This window comes from Patella vulgata, chromosome 7 (assembly GCF_932274485.2).
Source record: "Patella vulgata chromosome 7, xgPatVulg1.2, whole genome shotgun sequence".
Lineage (NCBI taxonomy): Eukaryota > Metazoa > Mollusca > Gastropoda > Patellidae > Patella > Patella vulgata.
The window spans coordinates 53,249,654-53,274,851 of NC_065885.2; the positions used below are offsets into that span (position 1 = coordinate 53,249,654).

The following is a 25,198-nucleotide window of genomic DNA, read 5'->3' on the forward strand; positions in this document are numbered from 1 at the left end:
TACATTATCTTATTTAAAACAATGCACTTAAAACGCTTAAAGGTTCATCTTGGCCAGGTGACCTAACTGTAGCCACTCTAGTCATGGCCCTGTGACCTAACTTTAGCCATAGTTGGTGATGTATAACTGGATACGAGTTTAATTACCTCATCATGTTCTGTTAGTGAGTTGATATAGTCGAACCCTCTTCTGTTGGTGATAGCTTTATCGCGTATAATACGATTTATAGAGCTAATACTGGGTATATTCTTTTCTGTACAAATACCATCTTGTATTAATCTAAACAAAACAAATCATAACCCATTAAACAATAGATACTGTGATAAAAAGAAGATCAACACAAATGTGTATTGAATTTACCGGTAATGCCACTCATCATATTATACTCCATAGCAATTTCTAAAATATTTTTTCCTATTCAGGCCAAAGTGTCACGCATTAAAAGTACGAAACTTAAAGAGTCTCTACAGATATTGTAGGAATTTGAATGGAATAAAACTGCGTTTGACATCTCATCTAGACAATACTTTAATCATTTTGAGATCAAAATATTGTGATTTTCATTTCTATGTTAGTGTGTGCAATATGAACAGGAGAAATTTGCCAGGACTTATTCTGCTTCTAATTGCCACCTGTCCTTTAATGTACACACCAATGTGGTGGAATCGTTCCGACTGAACTACCATTGTGGTTGTGTACAGGCATCACCTCTGACAGCAGGGCTTGAAAAATTGGCTAATACTGGAATCAGGGTTTGGGCTTGTAACCAGTCTGACTCAATTGCTTGCTTTGTATCTTTACATCAAGACTTTACCCAACATTCTAATCAGGTTTTTTAACCATCCAACTCTTTATTATTAGCAGAAATCTTGGATCGGTGCAATATTTCTTATTTATTCACATGTTTTTCTTTTTTACATCTTGTTATCACTATTATGTGTATTGAGTACTGTATGCCTACCAATTTATTTTACTTCCAAATGTCAAGGCCAAGATCACTAAACTTAAGAAAAGGTCAAACCACGACATGTTGACAGTAGATGATGAAAGCAAAGTATGATAAATATACTTCTATCAAGTTACAATCAATTTTAGGCAATTTAAAGGGAGAAAGGCCGACTTACTTCTGACGTATTTCCCAAGCAAACATCTGAGGGTTCTCTATCTTGTACTGTCGAACACGACTTACTACATCAGGGGTTGTGACCTTTGGTTTACTTCCCCCAATCTGACCAGGATTAATACTTCCTGTTTTACGATATCTGAAATAATAGAAATACAATAAATAAAAACAAACAAACCAACAGTGAGGCTGATGTCCCCTGCCCAAATCCGAAAATAAATAAATGACACATATTGATTAATTGCACATTTATCTTTTTCAAAAGTATTGAGCAATCAAACTTTAGTGGGAAATGTTAATCATTGAACTCAGTCAAGACATTCACCTAATGAACATTAAACATTCTACCTCAATTAAAAAGTGAGTTGTTAAATTCCAAAGTCTCAACCAACAAATTGCTTATCGCTACTTAGCCTAAGCAGAATATGCTCATTATCGAACTTAGTCAAGGAATTGATGTAATAAAACTATACACCAAGTTTCATCACTCTCACTTAATTAGAACTAAAGTTATCGTGTCCCAAAGCATCAAATAGCTTATATTTGCTTATCCTAAGCAGAAAATGCTCATCTTCGAACTCCATCACGGTATTCACCTAACACCTACACCTAGTTTGAACATTCTAGCTCAATTCGAAGCAGTGTTATTGTGTCCCAAAGACGGACAGACAGACAGACAGGCCGATGGACAGACCCCTTTTAATAATCCGCTGCTTTCTTTGAATGGCGGGGGACAATAAAATTAAAAACAGAAATATCAGCAAGACAGGAAAATAATTCAAGAAGGTACATTTATATGTTATCCCAGAGTATGATTCCAAAGATCTGACCTCTGCTCTTATATCTTATGTTTTAAATACTTATCGAAGTATTTTAGGCAATATGTACTGAGTTTTGTTATGATGATTTTCGGCAGATGCATGAAACCTAAATATTGTTTGCTTACACAGCAGTAAAATTTACACTCTTATAGCTCTCTTACTTTGTTACCTTGAAGATTGAAAAAAAAAACCCAAGCACTCACCTGTTTAATATTTTACTGACACAACCATGTGACACTTGTAACTGACGACTGATTTCACACGGTCGTATACCTTGTAATGCTAATTGGAGAATCTGAACACGTAGATGTTCTGGTAGGGGACGTCCATTTGTAAACTGACGACCATACTGATTTATATTTCTGCTTGCTGTACCTGTGTAAAATACAAAAGAAATTGTTTTTAAAAGCTGAAGGCTCGAAGGGAAACAATTTGTTGTCATCAGAATACTGGTGCATATAAATTGAAATCGAATACCGTTTCAAGGCTATTGGAACTGATTTTTGGTATTCATTATTCCAGGTCAATTTTAAGATTACATTTTTTTTTTCTGTCTCAAGTAGGATATACATGTATGTACTGATAATGTTAATTCAATGAAATCAACAAATATTAAAATATAAATAAACTAGGAAATATTTGATTTGAAAGATTGACAATTTCTACAAATGCACCAAACGCGATACATAAATCAATAATTTCGAATGTGTTCGAATCCTGCGTTGGACGAGAAAGTTCATCAGGATTTTCCGCAAGGTTCCCCGTTGTCAGTGGTGTAGGACGGAAGGCCTGGCAAGGGACAACGCATAGTGTAGGATGTGACGAAAAACAGAGCTTTTGTGTACACATTGACATACATGTAAAAGAACCTTTGGTATTCGATATAAGACTCGTAGGCTGTACTGCCTGATAGCACACAGCATGGCATATGCCTGTTTTTATGAGGCCAGTTTCATTTCATTTCATTTAAAATTGACACATGTATTTCATTCTTTAATTTAATAATTGACACATGTATTTCATTGGGAGGGGGGGGGGGGAGAATTAAAATCCTTGCACAAGTCTAAATAGATTCAACAAATTTTATTGGAGTTGTCTCCCTTGAAGCACAGAAAGATTTCCCAATAATAGAGATATCAGCAGTCATAGCATTATATTACCCAATCCCAACCCCATACTGAAACCTGACTAGTAGTAGTGTTGAAAATCGGATCGAGATTTGTGATCCAAATACTTTTGTTGGCTATCCGAATACTATTCAGATAATTCAGAGACATGAAATTCTTGAACAAAATTACATCAAAAGTTCATATACTGGTACTCATAATTTCTTACTTGTTTCAATGTTTATGAGTGTCTGTGTATGCCGAGTATGAAATCGTATTTTCGATTTGCAAATTGTTTGAGCCACGAAGAAAAAAACGTGCCTACCTTTAGCCGTAATTATTAAGACTATCTATGACATCCCAAAAAATCATTGAGGTGAATAAATTTGTATAGTAATCTGCACCCTCCCTCTTCATTTTGCTCAATCAACATGAATGAAAAGATAGGTTGCCAGACAATGAAACATATGCCCACAGCAGCTATATCGGATATTAACTTTGACCTTTAGGGCGTCCACAAGATTTTTTGAAGTGATCAAGGACCATAACTTTGGCCGTAATTATCGAAAATCGCTGAAAATCAATAGGCTTCTTCGTCTCATGACCTTAAACACTGTGTATAAATTTAAAGTCAATCAGATTTTAACTTTAGCCTATAGAGCGTACAAAAGCAATTGTGGACGTGGGACTGACGGACGGACGGGGGCGACAAGATACAAGCACATTTCAATGTGGGCGTATAAAAATAAAAATAAAAATGTGCCATTTATTCCGCCAAGTTGTTTGCCTCGTTCTGATAATCTACTACTATTGAATAAATTTCATTGCGGGAAGTCAAAACACGGTCTAACCTCGTATGCCATAAACTAGCGCAGGGAATGAATGAATATTTTTGTTATTCAGACTACTGTTTTCGTTGCACTGCATTAATAATTTGATTAGTTACTATCACTAAATAATACACATAATGTTGACATTAATTATGCTCCGAGCTGCGTACGTGATCAATTGCATTGGGGAAAATTTCAAAGTAATCAGATGTAAAAATGGCTAAATATAGAGCATACGGAATGTCAGAATATATTGTAACGAATAGTAAACAGATAGTAAAATGATTTGGATAAACCTTATTTTGTATTCGTTAACGAATATTCGAATAGTAGTTTCAACACTAACTAGTAGCAGTCCTAGTATAATCAGCGGTTGCCAGGCAAGATACGCCCACATTTTGCTCCTGTTTGCTCACTACACTTTATTATTTTAGCATTTTCCGAGATTCTATCCAGATTATCACCCTTATTGTTAAAATTGTTTGACGTTTAAACTCATGACGTCAACTGGCAGAGTATCGCTATTGGAGAGATGACCACTGTCAAGATTGGTTGCATTATGCTGTTACGTCTTTTTTTTTTAAGCCTGTATTATTACAGGCCAGGACTGTACAGTGCAGTAGACGCTTATGGCTGGCCCCCGAATCCATTCACTTGTTTATTTTTTGCAATGTCTATAAACTGTCTTGTCCAAAGGTTTATCTTGTAGATTTTGTTTTGCGTGTAGTGCGGTCCTCCTGCACTTGCTATTAGAGTGTCTACAGGCTAAAAACATGATTTTGCGTACAATCAGAGTCCAAAATCCATGAAGTTATGGTCCAATAACATCATACATCCACATAAAAATGTGGGCGTTAAAAATAGTTACCTGTATTTCCTGCAGCGTCTACTTGTCGTTTACTGTCATCTAGATCTTCATCTGTTAGCGGACCTTCATCATAATCGTAACTATCATCTGATCCTGTATCACCTAGTTTACGTTCTGTTGTCTGTTGATTGGTTATACTGCCTTCTTGATTGGTATCATTCAACCTTCAAACAAAAACACCACAAAATCACTTCTGATCTGTTATAAATAGCTACTTTCTGTAAAATGTCTAAAATCCAAAGAACATTACCGGTATCCAAGATTGTGGAGGGCAAAGGGTAACAATTGTAAATTATGTTGCATCCATGTTCATCTAGACAAAATCCATTTAGCCTTCCAGCAACACGCTCTAGGGGTAATCCCCAACTGTATCTTGGTTTCGATGTTTCACATTAAAAATTTAATGCTTATTTTTTGCAACATTTGATTCAACTTCAATTACGTTTAGATGTAATAGTATGAAAATTCACCTGGCATCAACCATGGTATTGTCAGAAACAGAACTTTGAGTCAAAGTTTGACAAGAGATTTTCTGCAATATTGAAGTCACTGAAGGCAAATGATGAAATAAGGCCATTGTCAATGAGGCATATTAATTAATCTGCATCGCAAGGCAAAACATTTTGGTGTAAGCATTGCCTATGCTATTTATCTGGAGCGAAACTGATAAATGTAATTCCTTTCTGTTGATGTTGTTCGACGTTTACTCCAAAGGATGGTAACTTGTTAGGATGAATCTTGATTTTTTTCTAATTCCTCCAAAGGATTAATTATGTTATATTTTTATTAAATGTGATACTTACCTATTGGTTATATCTATAGCGTTAAGCATAGATTGCTGCTGTAATAAGTGTGTCTGTAACATTTGTTGCTGTAGAAAATGAAAGTAGGGCTGGGGAATGACTAGAGGTGCTGTTATTTCTACATTACCGTTGTTCTGATTTAATGCTGCCACTGCTGAGGCATCTTCGCTTGTTAATTTATCATTATTATCTGATTCAGTCTTTTTTTCTTCCTGGACTGACCAAGGCTCATTCTCATCATTTATACTAGAAGTAGTCTCTTTTGTCACGTCTTCTTGTTCTCCCTTTTCTTCATGTTGACTCTTTGATACCTCTGTCTTCTCCGAGTCAGAGTTACTGTCCTTGTTTTCATTTGTCTGGTGACAAGTTTCTTGTTTTATCTGCATGATAATATTATACGTAGATGGCAGCACAGAGATGTTACACGAACATTGTGCATCTTAAGGTTATAAAATGGTTTCTGATTGGCTGTCTTCCATCAAACCTGAAATAGAATATCAAAATATATAGAACTAGAACCTGATCCGGTTTTTTTTTTAAAATTTATGCTGGCTTTTTTTGTATCTACAGCCATATAAAAAAAAATACTGCTCGTTCATATTTTCGTGGATGATCATTATCCTGCAAACTACTACATCTAGTATGGTGTAAAAAATGACTCAAATTATACTCCAAGGAAATGGGAGGTCGAAGGAGTAAAATTTACATTAGAACTACAAAATCTGTAATTTCATCTGTAGACAGAGACGACAATTAGATACCGTTTGTAAATGTACTTGAATTCAGTTAAGCGTACAGTAAAAGCTAGATATTTGACACAAGCAATTAGTCACACCTTCCTAAAACTAAAACTAAAAGCTCCCATATCAGGGTTTTTTTTTCAAGGATTGTCTAATAAGAACCAAAACAATTTTTTTGTATGGCCTAATTCATATTTTTAAACTCAAAGAACCTATTAGTAGTAACACACTCAACTATTTATTCCTTTCAAATCCCCATTTATTCTGAATTATTCCTTTTGGTTGGGTTTTTTTTTCAGTCTAAATCCTAATTCAATAATATCTCACAATGATTTGAAGTTTAAAAATTGCCTTTTCGAAATATATTTTTCTTTTGTGGTGAAAGCAATTTAACAATTTAAATTTTCACATATTGAAAATGAATGATTCATTTTACCTTTGCTCAACTATTAACATTTAAATAAATCTCTATTTCCATCTTGTAACATCTGAAGAGACATATATCGGTACTTAGACCAAGGTTCGACATATAATAAATAGTCACTACAGATGTGTTGTTATTAAGCTGTCAACAAGAGCAAGAGCTAGGCAATTAAGTAATTCAACCATAAATGAACAACCAGTCAAGCAAAACATACAAACCCACATGTATAAGGAAACATTTTTCATAACAGAGCATCTCATGAACCGTTCAAAATATCTTATGAAACTTTGTACACACATGAACCTATTTATTACAGTAATGGTGCCATAGACATTTCACAGGTTTAATTATTTTTGACTCAGTTATTGGCATATCAGCTAATTGCAGGTTTCGTGGAGCAATTATTTAATTAATAGCTTCTGTGTTTTTTTCAACTTCAATAATACTAGCACGGAAATAGACCTCCTGTTAATTACATTATCAGTTGCTGTGGTTGCATGTCTTGCTGAGTTTTATCTCTTTCTGTTATCTTACTGATATTTTTAACGTAGATAACAAAAATCATTACTTCCATGCCTGAGAATATAAGACCTTAAATAAAATGCTCTACTGGGACATTTTGTACAACAAATCATTATTCTTGAATTAATCATTAAATGTCATTGCTGCACTTTTTTTTTATTCATCCCTAAGACTTACAAGTTTTGGCAATAAACATAAAAACAAGACTATTTAAGCTAACAATTGCACGTACTAATTAATTTTCAGCTGTGTGAACAACAAGCGATTGCCATGCAAAATCTGACTACATTTTACAAGAGATGGACAGAGAATAAGCTAAAAGAAAAAAAAAAGGAAAGATTTTTTGTACAATCTGGGGCCAATAAATCCAGGAAGCTATGATTCGATATGTGCAAGTATCAAAAGGAACCCAGATCTTTGGAATGCAAACATATACAGTAAGTTTCATAAAGATCGGATGCAAATTGTGACCTCTAGAGGGTCCCCAACCTTGGTATTACATACTTTTATAATATTTGCATATACATGTAATCAGGGGCCATAATAAAGCAGGGTTCCCGCGGCTTCGTCAAACATTTTTTCAAGGATAAATATACGTCAAATTCAAGGATTTTCAAGGACATTTTTAACCTAAAGTTACATTTTTTCATCTTAAAAATAACCAAAACATTACCAACTATCGTTATAATCTCATATTTAAAAGGAATTGAAGACATTTGAAACAAAATTAAGGATCTCAACTGAAATTCAAGGATATTTTCCTATTTCCGCGAAATTCAAGGATATTCAAGACCTTGAAAATGAAATTTTAAATTTAAGGATATTCAAGGATTTTCAAGGACCGCGGGAACCCTGTAAAGGAAGTTATGAAGTTACATTCTGAGATGTACGAGTATCAACAGGAACCGAGATCTTTGGGTAATAAACATACATTTTAAGTTTCATCAAAATCAGATAAAAATTGTGACCTCTAGCGTGTTCACAACCTTGCTATTACATACTTTTACACTATTTGCAGACATGGAGCGTCCATTTTCTCAGGCAGTTTCGGTCCGATTTTCACGAAATCCCAACTCAACCATCACTATTGTGTAACATTGATATATAAACGGTTTTTAAAATCAGATAAAAATTGTGACCTCTAGAGGGTCCGCAAGCTAAAAACATGATTTTTTGTACACTCGATAGATTTTAAGTTTCATCAAAATCGGGTAAAAATTGTGACCTGTAGAGTGTCCACAAACATGTCTACATGAAAACGTGGGGGGATAAAACCATTCAATTTGTTTTGTGTTAATTTTGACCGAGTACATTGTTTGTTTAAATATTCAAGTGCGTTGAATATTTGGATTTATTTAAGGTTTAAATATATTACATACAATATCATTCAAACAAAACCATACATTTGATAGCACATGCACTATTAATATTCTACTAAATCAACACTCCAAAGAAAACATTGCATAACTTAAGTAGGGTCATCAAGAAACCCACACCAGGGCCTTTTAATAAGCATTCAATACAGTCACTACATCTACATGTATGACGTAGTGCACAAAGTTTTATAAGAGTATCTTTATCACTGCTTTTTTTTTTTACACGTAGTTAGTTCTAGACAGATATAAATTTGTGGCAGACAGACGAACCTATCACCAAAACTTAAATAAGCACCACTTAACCTTTATTTCAAGACTTGTCAGTACTCTGCACAGTATGGTTACTACAAAACCCAGTTTTATCAGGTATTGCAATTAAAGAATGACATGATTTTTTGTTGTTGTTAAAAAGATATCCTGTATTCATAGGCCTACTAACATTACATGCAGTAATAAATGAGAACCTCTATTTCAAATTTTTTTTTAGTAATCATATTGTTAACTTGAATACGGCACTACACAAGTTTATAAACCTATATTAATTTTGTCCCTATTCTTATCAGTTACCACACTACATTTCTATATGCAATATAAACACCCTTCATTGAACATACATGTAATCTAATGCGTCAAAACCATTTATTTTAAGGAAATTGAATAAGCTTACCAGTACATGTACATTATGCAATCAATAACGGCTTCACATTATAATAACACGCTAGAATAAACCTATTAATATTATCCACCTCGCTATTCGTCATGCTACAATGGCTAACTAAGGTAAGGTTGGACAATTCACTAAGGTAATACAACACTTCAGAAAAAAATATACAGAAAACGCACAATGGTATTATACACATATGCATTCATTGGCATTAATGGAATGGATTTTAACAACTAAGTAGAGGATTCTCATAAACTCCGGAAGAACAGATTATGTGTCATTAGAAAAAGTGTTAATATATCTATATATAAAATAGAATTTGATTTTGTGTTAATATATCTATAAAAAAAAACCCCAGAAGTTGATTTTGTGTTAATATATCTATAAAAATACAGAAGTTGATTTTGTGTTTAAAATATATCTATACAATAAAACAGGAGTTGCTGGAATCTTCCACTTAGATGTTTTAATTCTTTTCCAGATTCCCCTGCACCTGTAAATCTGTATAGATTCTCTGGAAAAAATATTTGATCAGATACATTATGCCTGGGAATAAACCACAGTATCTAGAAAGATACTTATTTCCAGTAGAAAAGCACACAAAATATTTTCATTACAAACTTCAACAATTCTCAAGATGACCAACTTACATGCAAATTTTAATGGTCATGCATGCAATGTTACAAAGAATTCTGCCAGAACAGGGATGTTTCAACTTACTCTTATTCAATTTCCATCACAGGTGTACAAAGGACAAGAGAGAGAGAGAGAGAGAGAGAGAGAGAGAGAGAGATGGATTTAAGTCCTAACCATTCAGTCATCCAACCCCCCACCCCTCAAAAAGGGGCTTCAAAAATTAAGAAGCTTCTTCTCCACACATGCTGAGATTCAAAGCCATGATTTTTTTTAATAAATACAAAAACAGCTTTATGTAACTGAATTTACCACACCAACTGAAAAGAATGCACATACTATCAATGACATTTTCTTTTTACCAATATACTGGATTTTGTCACGTATACCCTACCTTATGGTTGCATTTGACGAAGAAATATAACGAGATAATACAAGTGAATACAAACAAACTTCTGTCCTCGCTTGACTACACCCATACATTCTGGCGTATATCACTTTTTTTTACACAGTCACACATCACAAACTATATCAGCTTTATACTCCCATGTATATGTGTATTATGCAAACAAAGTCAATGTAGACAGCTCTGGTCTCTTGCAATTAAACTTATATTATCAGAAAAGGGACATTATAGATTTCTAAATATTCAAATCTCAAAACCGAATCTCTAAATATGATTGATTTTAATTGAGAAAATTAACTGATAGATTATCAGCTGGACCCATTTTAATGACAACAGAAAACTGGTATCAAAGATCCAATAGGAGCCCTAAATGTGACTAGCTCTACACTTGTTTATTCATGCCTAAAATTACATGTACATCCCTTCAAAGTTCCAACATATTTTATATACAATGCAATGTAATCAAAAGATTTTATATTTTTTGTCTCCCACAATGATTCGGCCTGCAAATAACTGGATATTTGCAAGTCCAATAGAGCTGGTCTCATTAACCAATTATGGTATAATATACCCGCCGCCATGCTAAGAATACTGTTTAGAGAAACCGCTATTCATGCAACAAAAACACTTTTTTCGAATGATGAAAGTTTTGACAATTTAATTCATGATAAATGATATTACTGAGTTTTAAAGACCAAATGTTTAATCCTACCAACTGCAAAGGTACATGTAAAAGGACACACCCATGAATACATTAGCTAAAACCGGATACCAATTTCAACGCACAAAAAATCTTTTTAAAGTTTGACTGAATTAACTTATGATAGTATAAAAAGTATCAAAAGTATCACATACGTAAAGTATGAAACAAATTAAAATATTCTTATTCATTTGAGCAAAACCCCAGGTATGGACAACTAAGTCAAAATATAACATTTAAACTCATAGTCCAAATACTACAATAACCTCAAACTAAATGAAAATATATTTTAAGAAAGTGAAAAGTGTAAAAGTATAATTTCCTACTGTTCTGCTCCTACTAGGCTAATGAAGACAGGCATATGCCATACAGTGTGCTATGAGGGAAATTTTGCCAGGGCAGCTGCACTATGGCCTAGTCTTATATCAAATTCCAACTGCCAAAGGATCTTTTACCTGCATGCCAGTGAAAAGTGTACACAACACTAGTTAATCTTATAATACATAACAGCAGTCATAGTTGAACACAGGAATTAAGACTTAAAAGAAAGCAAGCTTTGAAATTCTGCGCTGGGTGTGAATTTTGAATTGGCACTGTGTATACATCATGTGTTCAAATTCGATTATATGCAAAATTTGAGACAGGTATACCAAGTCATCATATTGATACATTTTTTAGCACTTTTCAACAAAAAGGACAGTGGTTATATTTTCGATATTTAGATAAGTCAAACATTAATTTCAGTATGATATTATTCAAAATTAATTACATCTATGTTTTCTTGCTAATGAGTGACATTTTCGATATTTAGATAAGTCAAACATTAATTTCAGTATGATATTATTCAAAATTAATTACATCTGTGTTTTCTTGCTAATCCTAGACATGGCATCAACACTAGTTATTTCTTTTACCAACATGTATTGTCTTTATCTATTCCATTGGTGGTAAAGACAGTAAAGCATCTCATTTGCAAAGGTTATTGAAAGTTCCATTAAAGACCATATCAGGAGGTCAATCTTCAGGCAGATGCATGGCCGGCTTATTAATTAGTGGATAAAAATCACTCACTTTAATCAAGATAATTACTTGATTCACTCAAGCATGAAATGACCTTTTGACCCAAGGTGAAGACAGTAACCAGATTTACTTTGTGTGTGTGAGGTAAACAATGCTGAGCGCATTATATCATCTTTTATCAATCATATTAAACAACTTAAAGGGACAACATACCAACACTATGGACCTGGTATCGTCCAGATTTTAAGAAAAAAGGAAAGAAACTACGCTTATCTAAAAACTAAACCCCTTTCAAAAAAAAAATAATAGTGTTCATTTCTAAAAAACATCCTGAGAAACTGGACGGTCGTAAAGCAGACGTTCGATGTCAAAAGTAAACAGTGTTTCTTAATCTACACGGTAGCACAAACTGGGCGGTTTTTGGTGAATCTTGACGGCATTTAACACATTCTTGACACCAATCTATTAACTGGATACGTGTATTAAATTCTAGATGATAAGCGTAGTTTCTTTCCTTTTTTCGTAAAATCTGGACGATACCCGGTCCCTAGTGCAAGTATCCTGGTATTGCATTGTAAATATAAGGGCTTCACAATATGTTGTGGTCAAGGCCTGGTTGCAGGGGTTAAGCAGCTCTTAAACTAAAGTTGAATCGATTCTACACAAAATTTGTTTTACAAACATGGTTTGAGTCAATGTGGAGATATACATTTGAATCATTTGTTAGACAACCGAAACCTTTAATTCATAACTGAAACTAAACTTTGCATAAAGGGAACGATTTCCTGTTGCCTTGATGTTAATAATGTTATAAAAATTCATTTGTGTAGATTTTTAATAACATGTCATTCCACTTCCAAACTTCATGGAGGAGGGACAAGCATGCTCCCAGTCTCAATATCTGATACCCCCAAATTTATGCAAAATGAAAACCTGATGATCCAATTTTATTTGACTGATGTCGAGTCTTTGTCTTTCCGATTAAATGTCAAACTGTAAATTCTAGTTCTTAAAATTACTTAGTGCCCAAGATATCATTATGTGAATAAAAATAACACCTACTTTATTTTCTCATTTACAAATGATAGAACTAATTGTCAAGAATTAGCACATACATCTCCAGGTAATGTGCTTGTATAATTAGTCAATATATCTTTCCGTGAATAGAATAGGTCAATTTGCAAGTGGTTGAATTTCTTTCAAACTGTAAATTTGTGCTTTTACATGTACTTAGTGACTAAACTATCATGTTGAGAGTGAGGGAGAGAGGGAGAGTTTAACTCCATTCAACACAAACTAGGTCATTTCGGGACTAACATATGGTTCAATTTTATTTCAATAATTGGCTTGCATGTAGGGGTCTTTTTTAGCAGTGGGAGAAAAACCAGAGGACCTACTCGTTGTCGCATACAACCCGAGAATCAAAACCACGCAATTTGACTCAATGATAGACCTTATGATGTATCATGTTGTGAATAAAAAATAACAGTGACTCAATGTTAAGGTTAGAATTAGCATAAGCAATATTTCTACACAATAACATTAAATACAAACATGAATAGTTCACTATATTAGCCTAAATCAAAAACTACAGATGACACACTCTCATCCGTGAACCTTTAATCCATATGGGAAGCCACACTGTCTCAGCAGTAAGTGCTGACCTACATGTATGATGAGTCCTAGGTTTGATCCAAGAACGTTCCTCAAGATTTACTGCCTGATTTTTCCCTTTTAGTGGTGCTGAAAGGAGGGCTAATCATTTGGATGGGAAGAAAAAACGAGATTCTGTATAATCATTCGCATGTACCGTGTACGCAATTCGAAGAGTAAACCGAAACACTGCTGTCAGGGCAAAATCTCCCTTTATATTTATATTTATAGCACATTGTTTGGTGTATACCCATCTTCATTATTTACATTGGTGCAGAACAGTCAAGCATTAAACTACAGAGAGCACACCTACTTTAGTACCATAGATACATACTCATTAGTAAAGCAAGTGAGCCATAAAGATAACATCACTAGTCACACTTCCTGTCCAGCCAACAACTAAATTACAGACACAATTATTATTGAGACAGTCGATCAATGATTGACCAGGCTGGACAAGCAGACCATCACTCGCTACTGGCTGGATGAACAAATGTGACCACTAAATACACAAACCGCTATTCTTATCTTGACCAAGATTAGGGCATTCAAGCGTAGCGACACACAACCATGCAGTACAAATAAACAAGCCCTAGTACATTATTAGTATTGTTAGCATTTTGTCTGAGTATCCACTGTCTGAATGAACAAACGATTTAACAATGGCCATACCTGTGAGATTACAACATGTAGCAATCAACCTTGTAGAAAAACAAACAGGCACCATTATAATAATGTTTAGAGATTTAACTCCAGTTTATGTTAACACAGATCAATATGTGTAGTTCATTGTTAGTCTATTAGTATAGTATCACTTCAGTACATGTAGTTGTCTGAGAATTGCAACACAACAATGACCAACAAAACAATACATTTACATGTACTATAGACAATAGTTATAGTCAGGATTTTCTGAGGAGATTCGACAAGAGACTTGTATCTCATTGCGGCCTAGAAATGCACAGATTAACCTATGAGAATGCTCTGAATCCAAAATTATTTGCTTATAATTATTAATGTGTTCCTTTGAACTCTTGGAGATATGTTCTTAATGATCATTGAGTGGGTAAACATCAACAGAAATCAAATATCTGTTTAATTAAAGCTAGGGGTGTAAAAAGAATTTTCAATCCACTAGCCCAGGGTTAGTAGTCTACTGTCAGACACTAGTCTGGTATTCATTCCCACTAGTCTGTAGTTGGACAAGGTACCACCGTTAATATTAGCTTGCGTGTAACTTGATAGATGGAATAATTGAAGAAGAGTGGATGGGAATGCTAAAGTCTGCGCAAAATTCTCCTCCCTTGCACACAGGCATAATAAATGTACATCAGAGATGCTATAATTTGGCCGGTCAGACATTTTTAGTTGGGGTTAATAGAGGCCAGAATTAGGTCTCAAGAAGTCGTTTGTTAGCTTCAGAAAATGCTGTCAATAAGCTTCCACTCCCTCTAATAGACTTCAACTACAAATATTTTTATGTTATATACATTGTAGCATGTGTTCTCAATACAAAAAAAATATGTGCACCTCGCTATTTTTCATATTTAATTCCTGTACGGTATTCAAATTGATGTCAACGATATTCCTACAAAATTATGTATCTTCGCACTATGATAGAAATAAGAAAATAAGCATACCGACTCGTACCTGCTTTAAATCCACGCTAGTAGATAATATTCCTCCAAAATTATGTGTCCTCATTTATACTGCAGAAAATGAAAGCAAAACATCTGTGATGTCGAAACATCATTTGTCTTCTTTATAAAACAGTACTTTAAAACTACATCAACACCCGTATCCAATACGGGTATGGTCCATATGTTATTGGCCTATGTGCTAAATCTCTATTCTTTGGCACCTAGAAATGGACACAAATGGGTTGCAACGCATATAATAATGTAATGTGAATATATATATAAACTGATTTACATTCAATGGTTTCTGTTTTTACTGTAAATTCTAATCAGTTATGTACGCGGAAAGTCAAAATTGAATGACAGTCTTTGGCACCTGGTTATTTCAGTCTACACCGGTAGTATTCTCGTACATGGGATATGTTTGGCCTCATCCACCGAGTCGCTTCATACAACTGGCGCTCGAAAGCATTCTGGCACACGATTCGTGTGTCAATATTAAAATTTTCATTTTTTTCTTAAACATTGGATATCAGAAGCCCAACTTTTCATGGTAAGATAAAAACATCAATACTGATTTAAACTGACCAATACGTTGTGTTTGCAATGTCGAAGACTGTGAATTATATTGAGTTAAAGACTTGCCGTCTTTAAACCGAGAAAAATTAAACTGGTGTTGGATTGGAGAAATAAAGTGGTTTATTTTACAGTTTATTCATCTATATCACTAGTTTAATTCACAAACTATAAAAACTCAGCAGTGAAAGGGACACTATCCCAGGACAAGTACAGTTAAATAGGTCACTAGCCCGTAAGTTATTTTTGGTAGCCCTGAGCACCAAGCTAGTGGATTTTTTAAAATCTTGTATAAAGCCCAATTTCCTAGGACTGTAGTATTTACTATTCGAAACCTTCTACCTGAAATTATTTAAGGGGCATTAGGTAAGATTACATGAAGAGCTGACAATTCTCGCTACAATAATTAAAAATAAGATGAGAACAGAATATGCTGTAAATTTCAGTCAAATTACATCACTCTGAACCGAGATATCAGCGATTCAATTTTAGGCTAGCCTTGATTGTGATTACTACCGTTGCAAAGTCTCATTTATCCATTTTTACGTTAAATCATTCATCACAAAACGTATTCAAATCCACTAAATATCGCAGGCTAATGATGGCATCAAGAGTTGATTATGATCTTGATAAGTTAATGTCAAATTAATAATTTAAGATATCATTTAAGACCTAAAGAAAGATCTGCATTAGGCAGATTCAGGTCTTGCATAATGCATGTTTAATTCTTCTCATTACCTAATTTACTTAATCTTTTCATAATACTTTCTGTGAATCACATGTAAGAGCCATAGAAATGAGAATCTTTACACAAATCAGATTCCATGATTTACACTTATTAATTACTAGGCATGTTCATTGCCTTAAATTCACATATTTAAAGGGTTCATTTCATCAAAAGAAACGGAAAGCCAAAAATTATCATGTACCTACTTTGATTAATATTGCGAAAAATTGTACAGAGTGAAAACAGTAACGATTAAACTTTCCCTTTAAGTGTACTGTAAGCTTATGTACATGTAGAGAACCCCACTTCAAGTTCAAACATTCCTGTATTTAATGTCTGCCTTTCTGTACCAAGGAATATTGGAATTTTATGTGACATAAGTACTGGTGTGTTTCTCAAAAAGTCTGACATCTATCCAATAATTAATTCAGCGTGACTTTGAAACACAAGAAGGAAATGATATCAACCGTGACATAACATAAATAAAACTTATATATAACAGTTTCTAGCATTCAGGGTATTCATATTACAACTTCAAATCCTTTTGAACAAAAATAGCAACCTTAAACATGTAAATATGCATTCATGCAAACCTGAGCTCATAATATCAAAGAAGAAGAAAAAAAAACCTGTACCCTAGATAACATTGCACAGAGATCTCATAAATTATATGCATTCATGCAAAAACTCATTTTATCATATAGTGGAGAAAAATTCCCCCCAAATCAACAAAGTATACATGTATACCCCAAGACAAAATTTATTTACATGCACACTTTACGCTACATTGCACATCAGTATGTTTTAAATTTCAATTTATACCTACATTGTATGTTTATTCTATGCATCAACTGGTTTCCTTCATTAATAATTTATCTCCTGGTACATCTATATACCACCAGGGTAGTTAGTTTTAAAACATATTGCTCCAGATCCTTTTCTTTTCTTACAAAGAAAAAATCAGGTTTTTTGTAATTGTTCACAATGTTTCTATACATGTAGTATATTATCAAAGATATCAGATGTTCTCTTTATTTCCAAACTTCAAGACATGGAAATAGAAATCTAATTTTTGGGGGTCGCTGAACTGAAACTCATGCTTCCTTTTGAGATAATTTCTTGTTTTTAGATACAATTTTAGATACAAACACAGGTTCTAAATCTGTGCCATAAACTTTTAAAATACCAATATATATATACCAATTAGCCAGCTCTAGTTACTTTTTAAGACAAACTGTTAATGCAAAATTAAACCCAATCAAATGCTTACTCGTTTTAAGACAGAAGTAGGCCTACAGTAAATGATTGTCAGCAATGTGAACTTCTCAAATGAGAGATGGTATCAGCTGTTCTGGGCAGTAAGCATACCCTGCCTGGTATCACACCTCATTTACTTAGAATTTAACAATGTGATTAATTTCTTTTGTATTATTGTCCATACTTACGGCTTCATTGTCAATACTGTAAATATTACCCTCCACTTATCTGAAGATTAAATTAATGTCCATAGGCTTAAAAATATAACTCCTGATTTAAATCGGGTTAAAATTTAATCCACCATATCTTGACATTATAACAAAAGCAACCAGATTATCCAGAGAAATACCGATCATTAATTATCAATATTACACCATACAATATATACTATTGTCAGAGTTTATCACCACGCGGTATGTCTTTGCACATTGCACTTAGTAAAGCTTCATGAGCTCAAATAGTATATTTGTACACTAGAAGAACAAGTTTTATTATTTACTGCCTTACACAGCTCAATTCAAGAACACTTACCACAATTGTATGGCAGTTATATAGTATGGTACCACTTGAATTATAGATATTATTGTGTTAAAAAAAAAAATTAAATTGTATTAAAAGTTAAAAATCTTTAAGTATTGTTCACAGTATTTCAATAAATATTTCAAATATCAGTACAAAATACACAAGTTTCACATCGAATGTAATGTCCACAGACTAACTGATCTTATACATGAATAAGAAGAGAGAGAAAGATCGGTTGAGTGAAGTCTGTTCGTGTTGGAATGATTACCACGGGAACCAGTGAAGCGATTCTTTTAGATTAAACTCATCAGAATCAATGCATCGTTAAACAAACCAGTTCATTGTAATGCAGGGGGGTTACAGCTTTCGCACACATATTACAAATTCAGCAGCACACAACATTTAATTATCCAAGTGGCCTACCTGGTGGTATATTTTACATCATTTTTGGCCCTGTAGGGAAATAAAACCCCAAACCAATAAAACCAGTGGTTGCCAGGCAAGATACACCCACACTTTGCAAGGGATGGTTAGAGAACAAGTTTAAAATAAACTTGATTTTTCGTACTATAAGTTCAGGGGTCATAATCAGAGCTGCCACAACCAGTACCGCAGCCCAATTTGCGATACATATTTTGTCTGTTGCTAATCAAAAATTAAAATCTTACGTTTTTGATTCGCAGTAATTGGGAATCATTAATATGCCTGTCATTTGGGATATTGACACTAAGATTTATCCACATTTTGAAGACTAAGAAGGCTTTCTCAACACTTTTAATGTGTATATAATGTCAAATAAAATTTAAAAACAAAACTGAATTCTCCATGTGACATTTTCTTCTCGAACTACCCAGACTATGAATAGGGACTATTAAACCAGAAATAAGGAATCAAATGGTACTACTCGTGTTGCGAGACATGTCAATTTCGAGTAATTATCAGTATTCAATTTGAAAAAAATAAATACATGTAAATGTATTGTAAAATGAGAAATCAAAGTAAGAATTTACGTAAAATAATATTGTTTATATATATTGTGTGTTTTTGGTTAATCGAGTTTATTCGTTAATATTCTGCGTGTGTCCTACTGAACAAAAATAGTAACACATGATAAAAAGCAGGCGAATTCGTTTTCTAACGTAACGAAGAAATAATTAAAATGAGCAGGGCTTCAGAAGCCACTGGCAAGAATTGGCTTCAGACATAAGACCTAACCAAAAGTCTAAATCACATTCACAAACTGCACAGTTACCTGTAGCAGTGTTAAAAAAATCTAAGAATGAAATCTAATCATTTGTTATGAATTTTAAAGTAATATCTTGTTATTCAGGTGTTGAAACTGAAAAACTGCTAATCAATTTTAAATATGCTAATCAAATTTGGCAAAATCGGACTTATTGATTAGCAGTGCTAATCAACTGTGAAAAATTTCTGACAGCCCTGGCCTTCATCCAAGAAGTTATGGTCTGAAATGCGTGAATATCGAAAGGGACTGAGATCTTTGGGATATTAACATACCTTTTAAGCCTCATCAAAATCGGACAAAGATTGTGACGTCTAGAGGTCCCCAATCTTTGTATTACATTCTTTTTTATACAATTTGTGTACATGGAGCGAGAATTTTGTCAAGCAGTTTCGTATCGATTTACTTGATATTCTCAGTCAAACTTCACTATGGTGGAAGGATGATATATTTAAACATTTTTTAAAATCGGGATAAAAATTGTGACATCCACAAGCTAAAAATGTGATTTTTCTTACAATCAGGGGCCATAATCCAGAAAGTTATTTGTCTGATATGTGCGAATATCTAAAGGAAGTGAGATCTTTGGGGATATAAACATACATTTTAAGTTTCATCAAAATGGGATAAAAATTGTGACCTCTAGATGGTCCACAACCTTGATATTACATATTATTTGACTACAGACAGGGAGCAGCCATTTTGTCAATCAAAATTCAAACTCAAGCATCATAATGGTGGATCGGTGATATATTCAAACGTTTTTTTAAATCAGATAAAAATTGTGACCTCTAGGGGGACCACATGTTAAAAACCTGATTTTTCGTTCAATTAGGGGCTATAATCCAGGAAGTTGCAGTCCGATATGTGCGAATATCGAAAGGAATCGAGATCGTAGGGTTATAAACATTTATAAATCGGATAAAAGTTGTGACCTATATAGAGTGTCCATAGGTTAAACAAGAGCATCGCTAACGCAGCAATATACGTCCACATTCCTGTTTTGTTTGATATGGTCCAGTTTGCATTGAGGGTCTGTGAAATAAAACTGGGTTGTAGGACTGCTATCAGTTTAACGTTTCGTTCACATTAACAGAACACAATTTTTATTTTAAAACAATCGATGTCTTTATTCTAAAAGCATGACGTTTAGAATAGGTATCCCCATTTCAAAAGGATCGGTTAAGAATTGCGGCCTGTAGGCAAAACACAAGACACACAAACATTAGGCGTGACTCTGTCCCAAGGGGTTGAGCATGCACCAAAAATAATAATAGAGGCCAGCCTTAGGATTAAGGAATAAGTGTAAAAACGTAGCCTTAGGCTATAAGGAATAAGTCTAAAAAAAATTTCAAGATGATCGATTAAGAAATGCGGTCTGCAAGTGACACACAGACATAAAAAAAGAAAATGGGCGTAGCTCTGCCCCTGGGGGTTGGGTATTCACCACAACTAATAGGGATGTTCCTTAGGATAGAAGGAATATGTATGCTAAGTTTCAAGGTGATACGATAAGAAATGCGATCTGTAGATGACAAACAAATAAATAAATATAAGGGATGGGCGTGGCTCTACCCCTGGTGGTCGGGCATGCACCAAAAACAATAGGGATCATACTTAGGGTATAAGCAATTCATATGAAAAATTTTCAAGACGATTGATTAAGAATTGTGGCCTGTAGGTGACACACAGACATAAAAAGAAAAGAAAATGGGCGTGGCTCTGCCCCTGGGGGTAAAAAAACAATAGGGGTCATCGTTAGGGTATAAGCAATTCATATGAAAAAATTTCAAGACAATTGATTAAGAATTGTGGTCTGTAGGCGACACACACACATAGAAAAAGAAAATGGGCGTGGCTTTGCCCCTGGGGGGTGGGCATGCACCCAAAACGATAGGGATGTTCCTGAGGGTACAAAGAATAAGTATGCAAAGTTTCAAGATGATACGTTAAGAAATGCGGCCTGTAGACGACAAACAAACAAATACAAAAATGGGCGTGGCTCTGCCCCGGGGAGGCGAGCATGCACTAAAAACAATAGGGATCATCCTTAGGGTATAAGGAATAAATATGTAAAGTTGATACGTTAAGAAATGCGGTCTGTAGATGACAAACAAATAAATAAATATAAGGAATGGGCGTGGCTCTGCCCCTGGGGGTCGGGCATGCACCAAAAACAATAGGGATCTTCCTTGGGGTATAAGGAATAAGTATACCAAGTTTGAAGAAAATCCAGTAAGAATTGCGCCCTGTAGGCGACACAAAGACACACGAAAAGAAAATGGGAAATGGGCGTGGCTCTGCCCCTGGGGGTTGGGCATGTACCCCAAACGATAGGGATGTTCCTTAGGGTACAAAGAATGTGTATGCAAGATTATAAGTTAAGAAATGTGGCCTGTAGACGACAAACAAACAAATACTAGAAATGGGCGTGGCTCTGCCCCTGGGGGTCGGGCATGCACCAAAAACAATAGGGATCTTCCTTGGGGTATAAGGAATAAGTATACCAAGTTTGAAGAAAATCCAGTAAGAATTGCGCCCTGTAGGCGACACAAAGACACACGAAAAGAAAATGGGCGTGGCTCTGCCCCTGGGGGTTGGGCATGCACCCCAAACGATAGGGATGTTCCTTAGGGTACAAAGAATGTGTATGCAAAGTTTCAAGATTATTAGTTAAGAAATGTGGCCTGTAGACGACAAACAAACAAATACTAGAAATGGGCGTGGCTCTGCCCCGGGGGGTCGGGCATGCACCAAAAACAATAGGGATCTTCCTTGGGGTATAAGGAATAAGTATACCAAGTTTGAAGAAAATCCATGAAGAATTGCGCCCTGTAGGCGAACCACAGACACACACACACACACACACACACACATACATACACACACACACACACACACACAGACAGGGGCGACGGCATAATACGTTCACATTATGAATGTGGACGTATAAAAAGTAAATTTTTGTATAATCAGGGGCCATAATCCATGGAGTTACGATCTGATACATGCCAATATTGAAAGGTACCAAGATCTTTGGGAGATAAACCTATATAAATTGTGTCCTATAGAGTACATGTATCAACAAACATATTGTGGACGTCCAGACATCTGGACGGAAAGTGGCGACAATAATATATGTCCACATAAAAACGTGAGCGTATAAAAGGTACAAAATACCTAGCCAAATCAAACCCATTCTTCATATACATGTAACCTGGTTTTTGGAAATAAATTAGATGGGGGTGGGGTTGATTTATTTCCATGGATTCCCCAATTTAATGTACAATGATGATATCTGATTGCTGGAAACGGCTGAACAGCACTGTATACTGAAGAAATCAATCCTTGAAATCAGGGGTTTTTATGCACTTGTGTATGTACATGGCAACAAAACAAAAATCAGAAATAAACTATACACATACTTATGGAAAGACAGCTCTACTGATTTATTTAGGCGACGTTTCGAAGAGTATTCTCCCAATATTCTCAAGCTAATACAATATAACAAAATGTGAAGAAACATATGTAGACAAAGTTACAACAATAGAGCTGAAATTTTGTCTATATATGTTGCTTCACATTTTATTATATTGTATTAGCTTGATACTCGAGTTAGCAGAGTCTTTTTTTTATCTTTTTCTGAAGAGCATCATCCCCCAAGAAGAAGATGAGTAGCACTTACGTGTAGGGCCCTGTTCCTGGTCCAAATCTATGGTTGTTTCTAGTGATTGTAAAATAATCCTGGTTCAATAATCCCAGTCTCTATAAATAATGACAGGGGAGCCATTGCACACTTCTACTGGACTTGTTTTTCTTCAATGTCATGCAACAGGGGACTGTATTCTAAGAGAGACTTCTGAAGTTCAACTGACAAGGTATATCAAAAGGAAATTTCCCTAAAATTTCAATTGTTAATTTTGGTACGTACGGATGGATATGCTACATTGCCCAACCAACCCAACAAGACCCGCATATTATTCATGTGATCACAACAAATAATCACCCTTTAAAATAATGGACTAGCCCAGTAATGATAGTGTAGCCAAGTTACATTAGGTTTTGCTTCAACGCATCCCCTGAACTACACTGGCAGGCACATTTTAAAAACTATTCAATCGTGGAAAGCATCCACACGGAAATTGACGCCATAATGGCGCTGTGCCCTACAGTCCAAATTCAGCATCACTGAGAGAATTACTGGAAGTGGTGAGCATGCGATCGTTAATCTCTATAATAGATAAGAAAAACACATTTCACGTCTGAATAACTTTAATGTATGGGTGAAGGCTTCTTCCTTTCAAAAATCATTCATTCATGGTTGAATATAATTGTCTTTTAGTAAGAAAATCGAACTATTTTAAACTAAGTTCTGAAACAACAATGCCTCAACTATTTCCATCAATATTCACCAGTTGAAAGGTACTGGTTTTCAGTTGAATAAAAAAGAACAAATACACACAACCATTAGGTACATGTTGTTCAAGTGTATAGGAATAAAGTTTAGTCATAAACAAAATGAAGTGAATTTCGATAAATAAATGTTCATATTTCAACACAAATTTTAAAATATTACCTTTGACAAATAAACATGGTTATAATCCCAAATAAATTTAAACATATTATCAATTGTTCTTGATAAAATAAGTAAGCATACTCTGTCAAATGTACTACACACAAACCTGTATTTTTGTAAGTGTTTGTATATGAATACAAAAATCAGTTGATTTAGAGAGTATTTTTATATCCTAAGTACATCATGCAAAACATACATTAAAATTAGAAAATCTAATGTGTAAAATGATAAAAAATAAATCTAAAAAATACAAAGGTAATAACGGATGCTGAAAGGAACTGTAGCTCACATCCTCCAGCTATGATTCTACTTCGTGAAATTAGTTTAGTTTTCTTGCCGTGCTTCACCGGTTTCCATTTATTATGTAATTATCTGGCTGAGCGACTTCTCTTCTTCACTTATCACAAACTTTAAGTCTTGTCAAAACTCAGATAAAAGAGGTTTCACTAAAAAAAATTCCTAATCAAGTTTTCTGTGAAAGACTTCAGCGAAAAAAAAAATTTCTGAACTGAAGTACTGAAAAATATCAACCATGTGGAAAGTTGGAAGCGAACGTGATCGACCGAGTGGAAATATTGGGAAATTCTGCACTCAAGAGTCTTCAAAGAATGGAATAGCAGTATAGGACAATGTCAGCCATCTCCATGGTTTTTCTAATTCTGCATACCACGATTTCGTGCAAGATTATCTTTTGGAATTGATGGCTGAAAACTCGAGACATGCATGCGAGACGCATCAGCGATAACGGTAATGATGAAACCAATGTAGCGAGAATAGAAATTATTGCTTTCCATCTCAGTTAGTGCCTGCTTCAATTCAATAATCGTTGAACCGAGATATGGCAGCAGGCAACGAGGGATTGGTTTTTATAAACAGGTTCTAGTTCTAGATAATAACACAAAAACACGATCGAGATAGTATGCAATATCCGCCACATCCTTATCTATTCATACTCAAAAAACTATGCAAAA

General features: G+C 34.5%; 1 protein-coding gene across 2 annotated transcripts in view; it reads right to left on the bottom strand.

Moving 5' to 3' along the window:
• Positions 1–25,198, bottom strand: part of LOC126828792 (mucin-2) — a 47,355-nt gene that overhangs the window by 8,009 nt on the left and 14,148 nt on the right. Inside the window, exons 1-6 of one of the 2 annotated variants that reach the window (XM_050558776.2) lie at positions 23,337–23,390; positions 5,552–6,035; positions 4,749–4,912; positions 2,148–2,319; positions 1,125–1,262; positions 147–279 (exon numbers count right to left, since the gene is read on the bottom strand). In XM_050558776.2, coding sequence (XP_050414733.1) covers positions 147–279; positions 1,125–1,262; positions 2,148–2,319; positions 4,749–4,912; positions 5,552–5,937 — 993 coding nt within the window. In that variant the 5' untranslated portion in view covers positions 5,938–6,035; positions 23,337–23,390. Of the gene's footprint in view, positions 1–146; positions 280–1,124; positions 1,263–2,147; positions 2,320–4,748; positions 4,913–5,551; positions 6,036–23,336; positions 23,391–25,198 lie in introns of those variants that run through there. The other variant, XM_050558775.2, reaches the window with a different exon arrangement.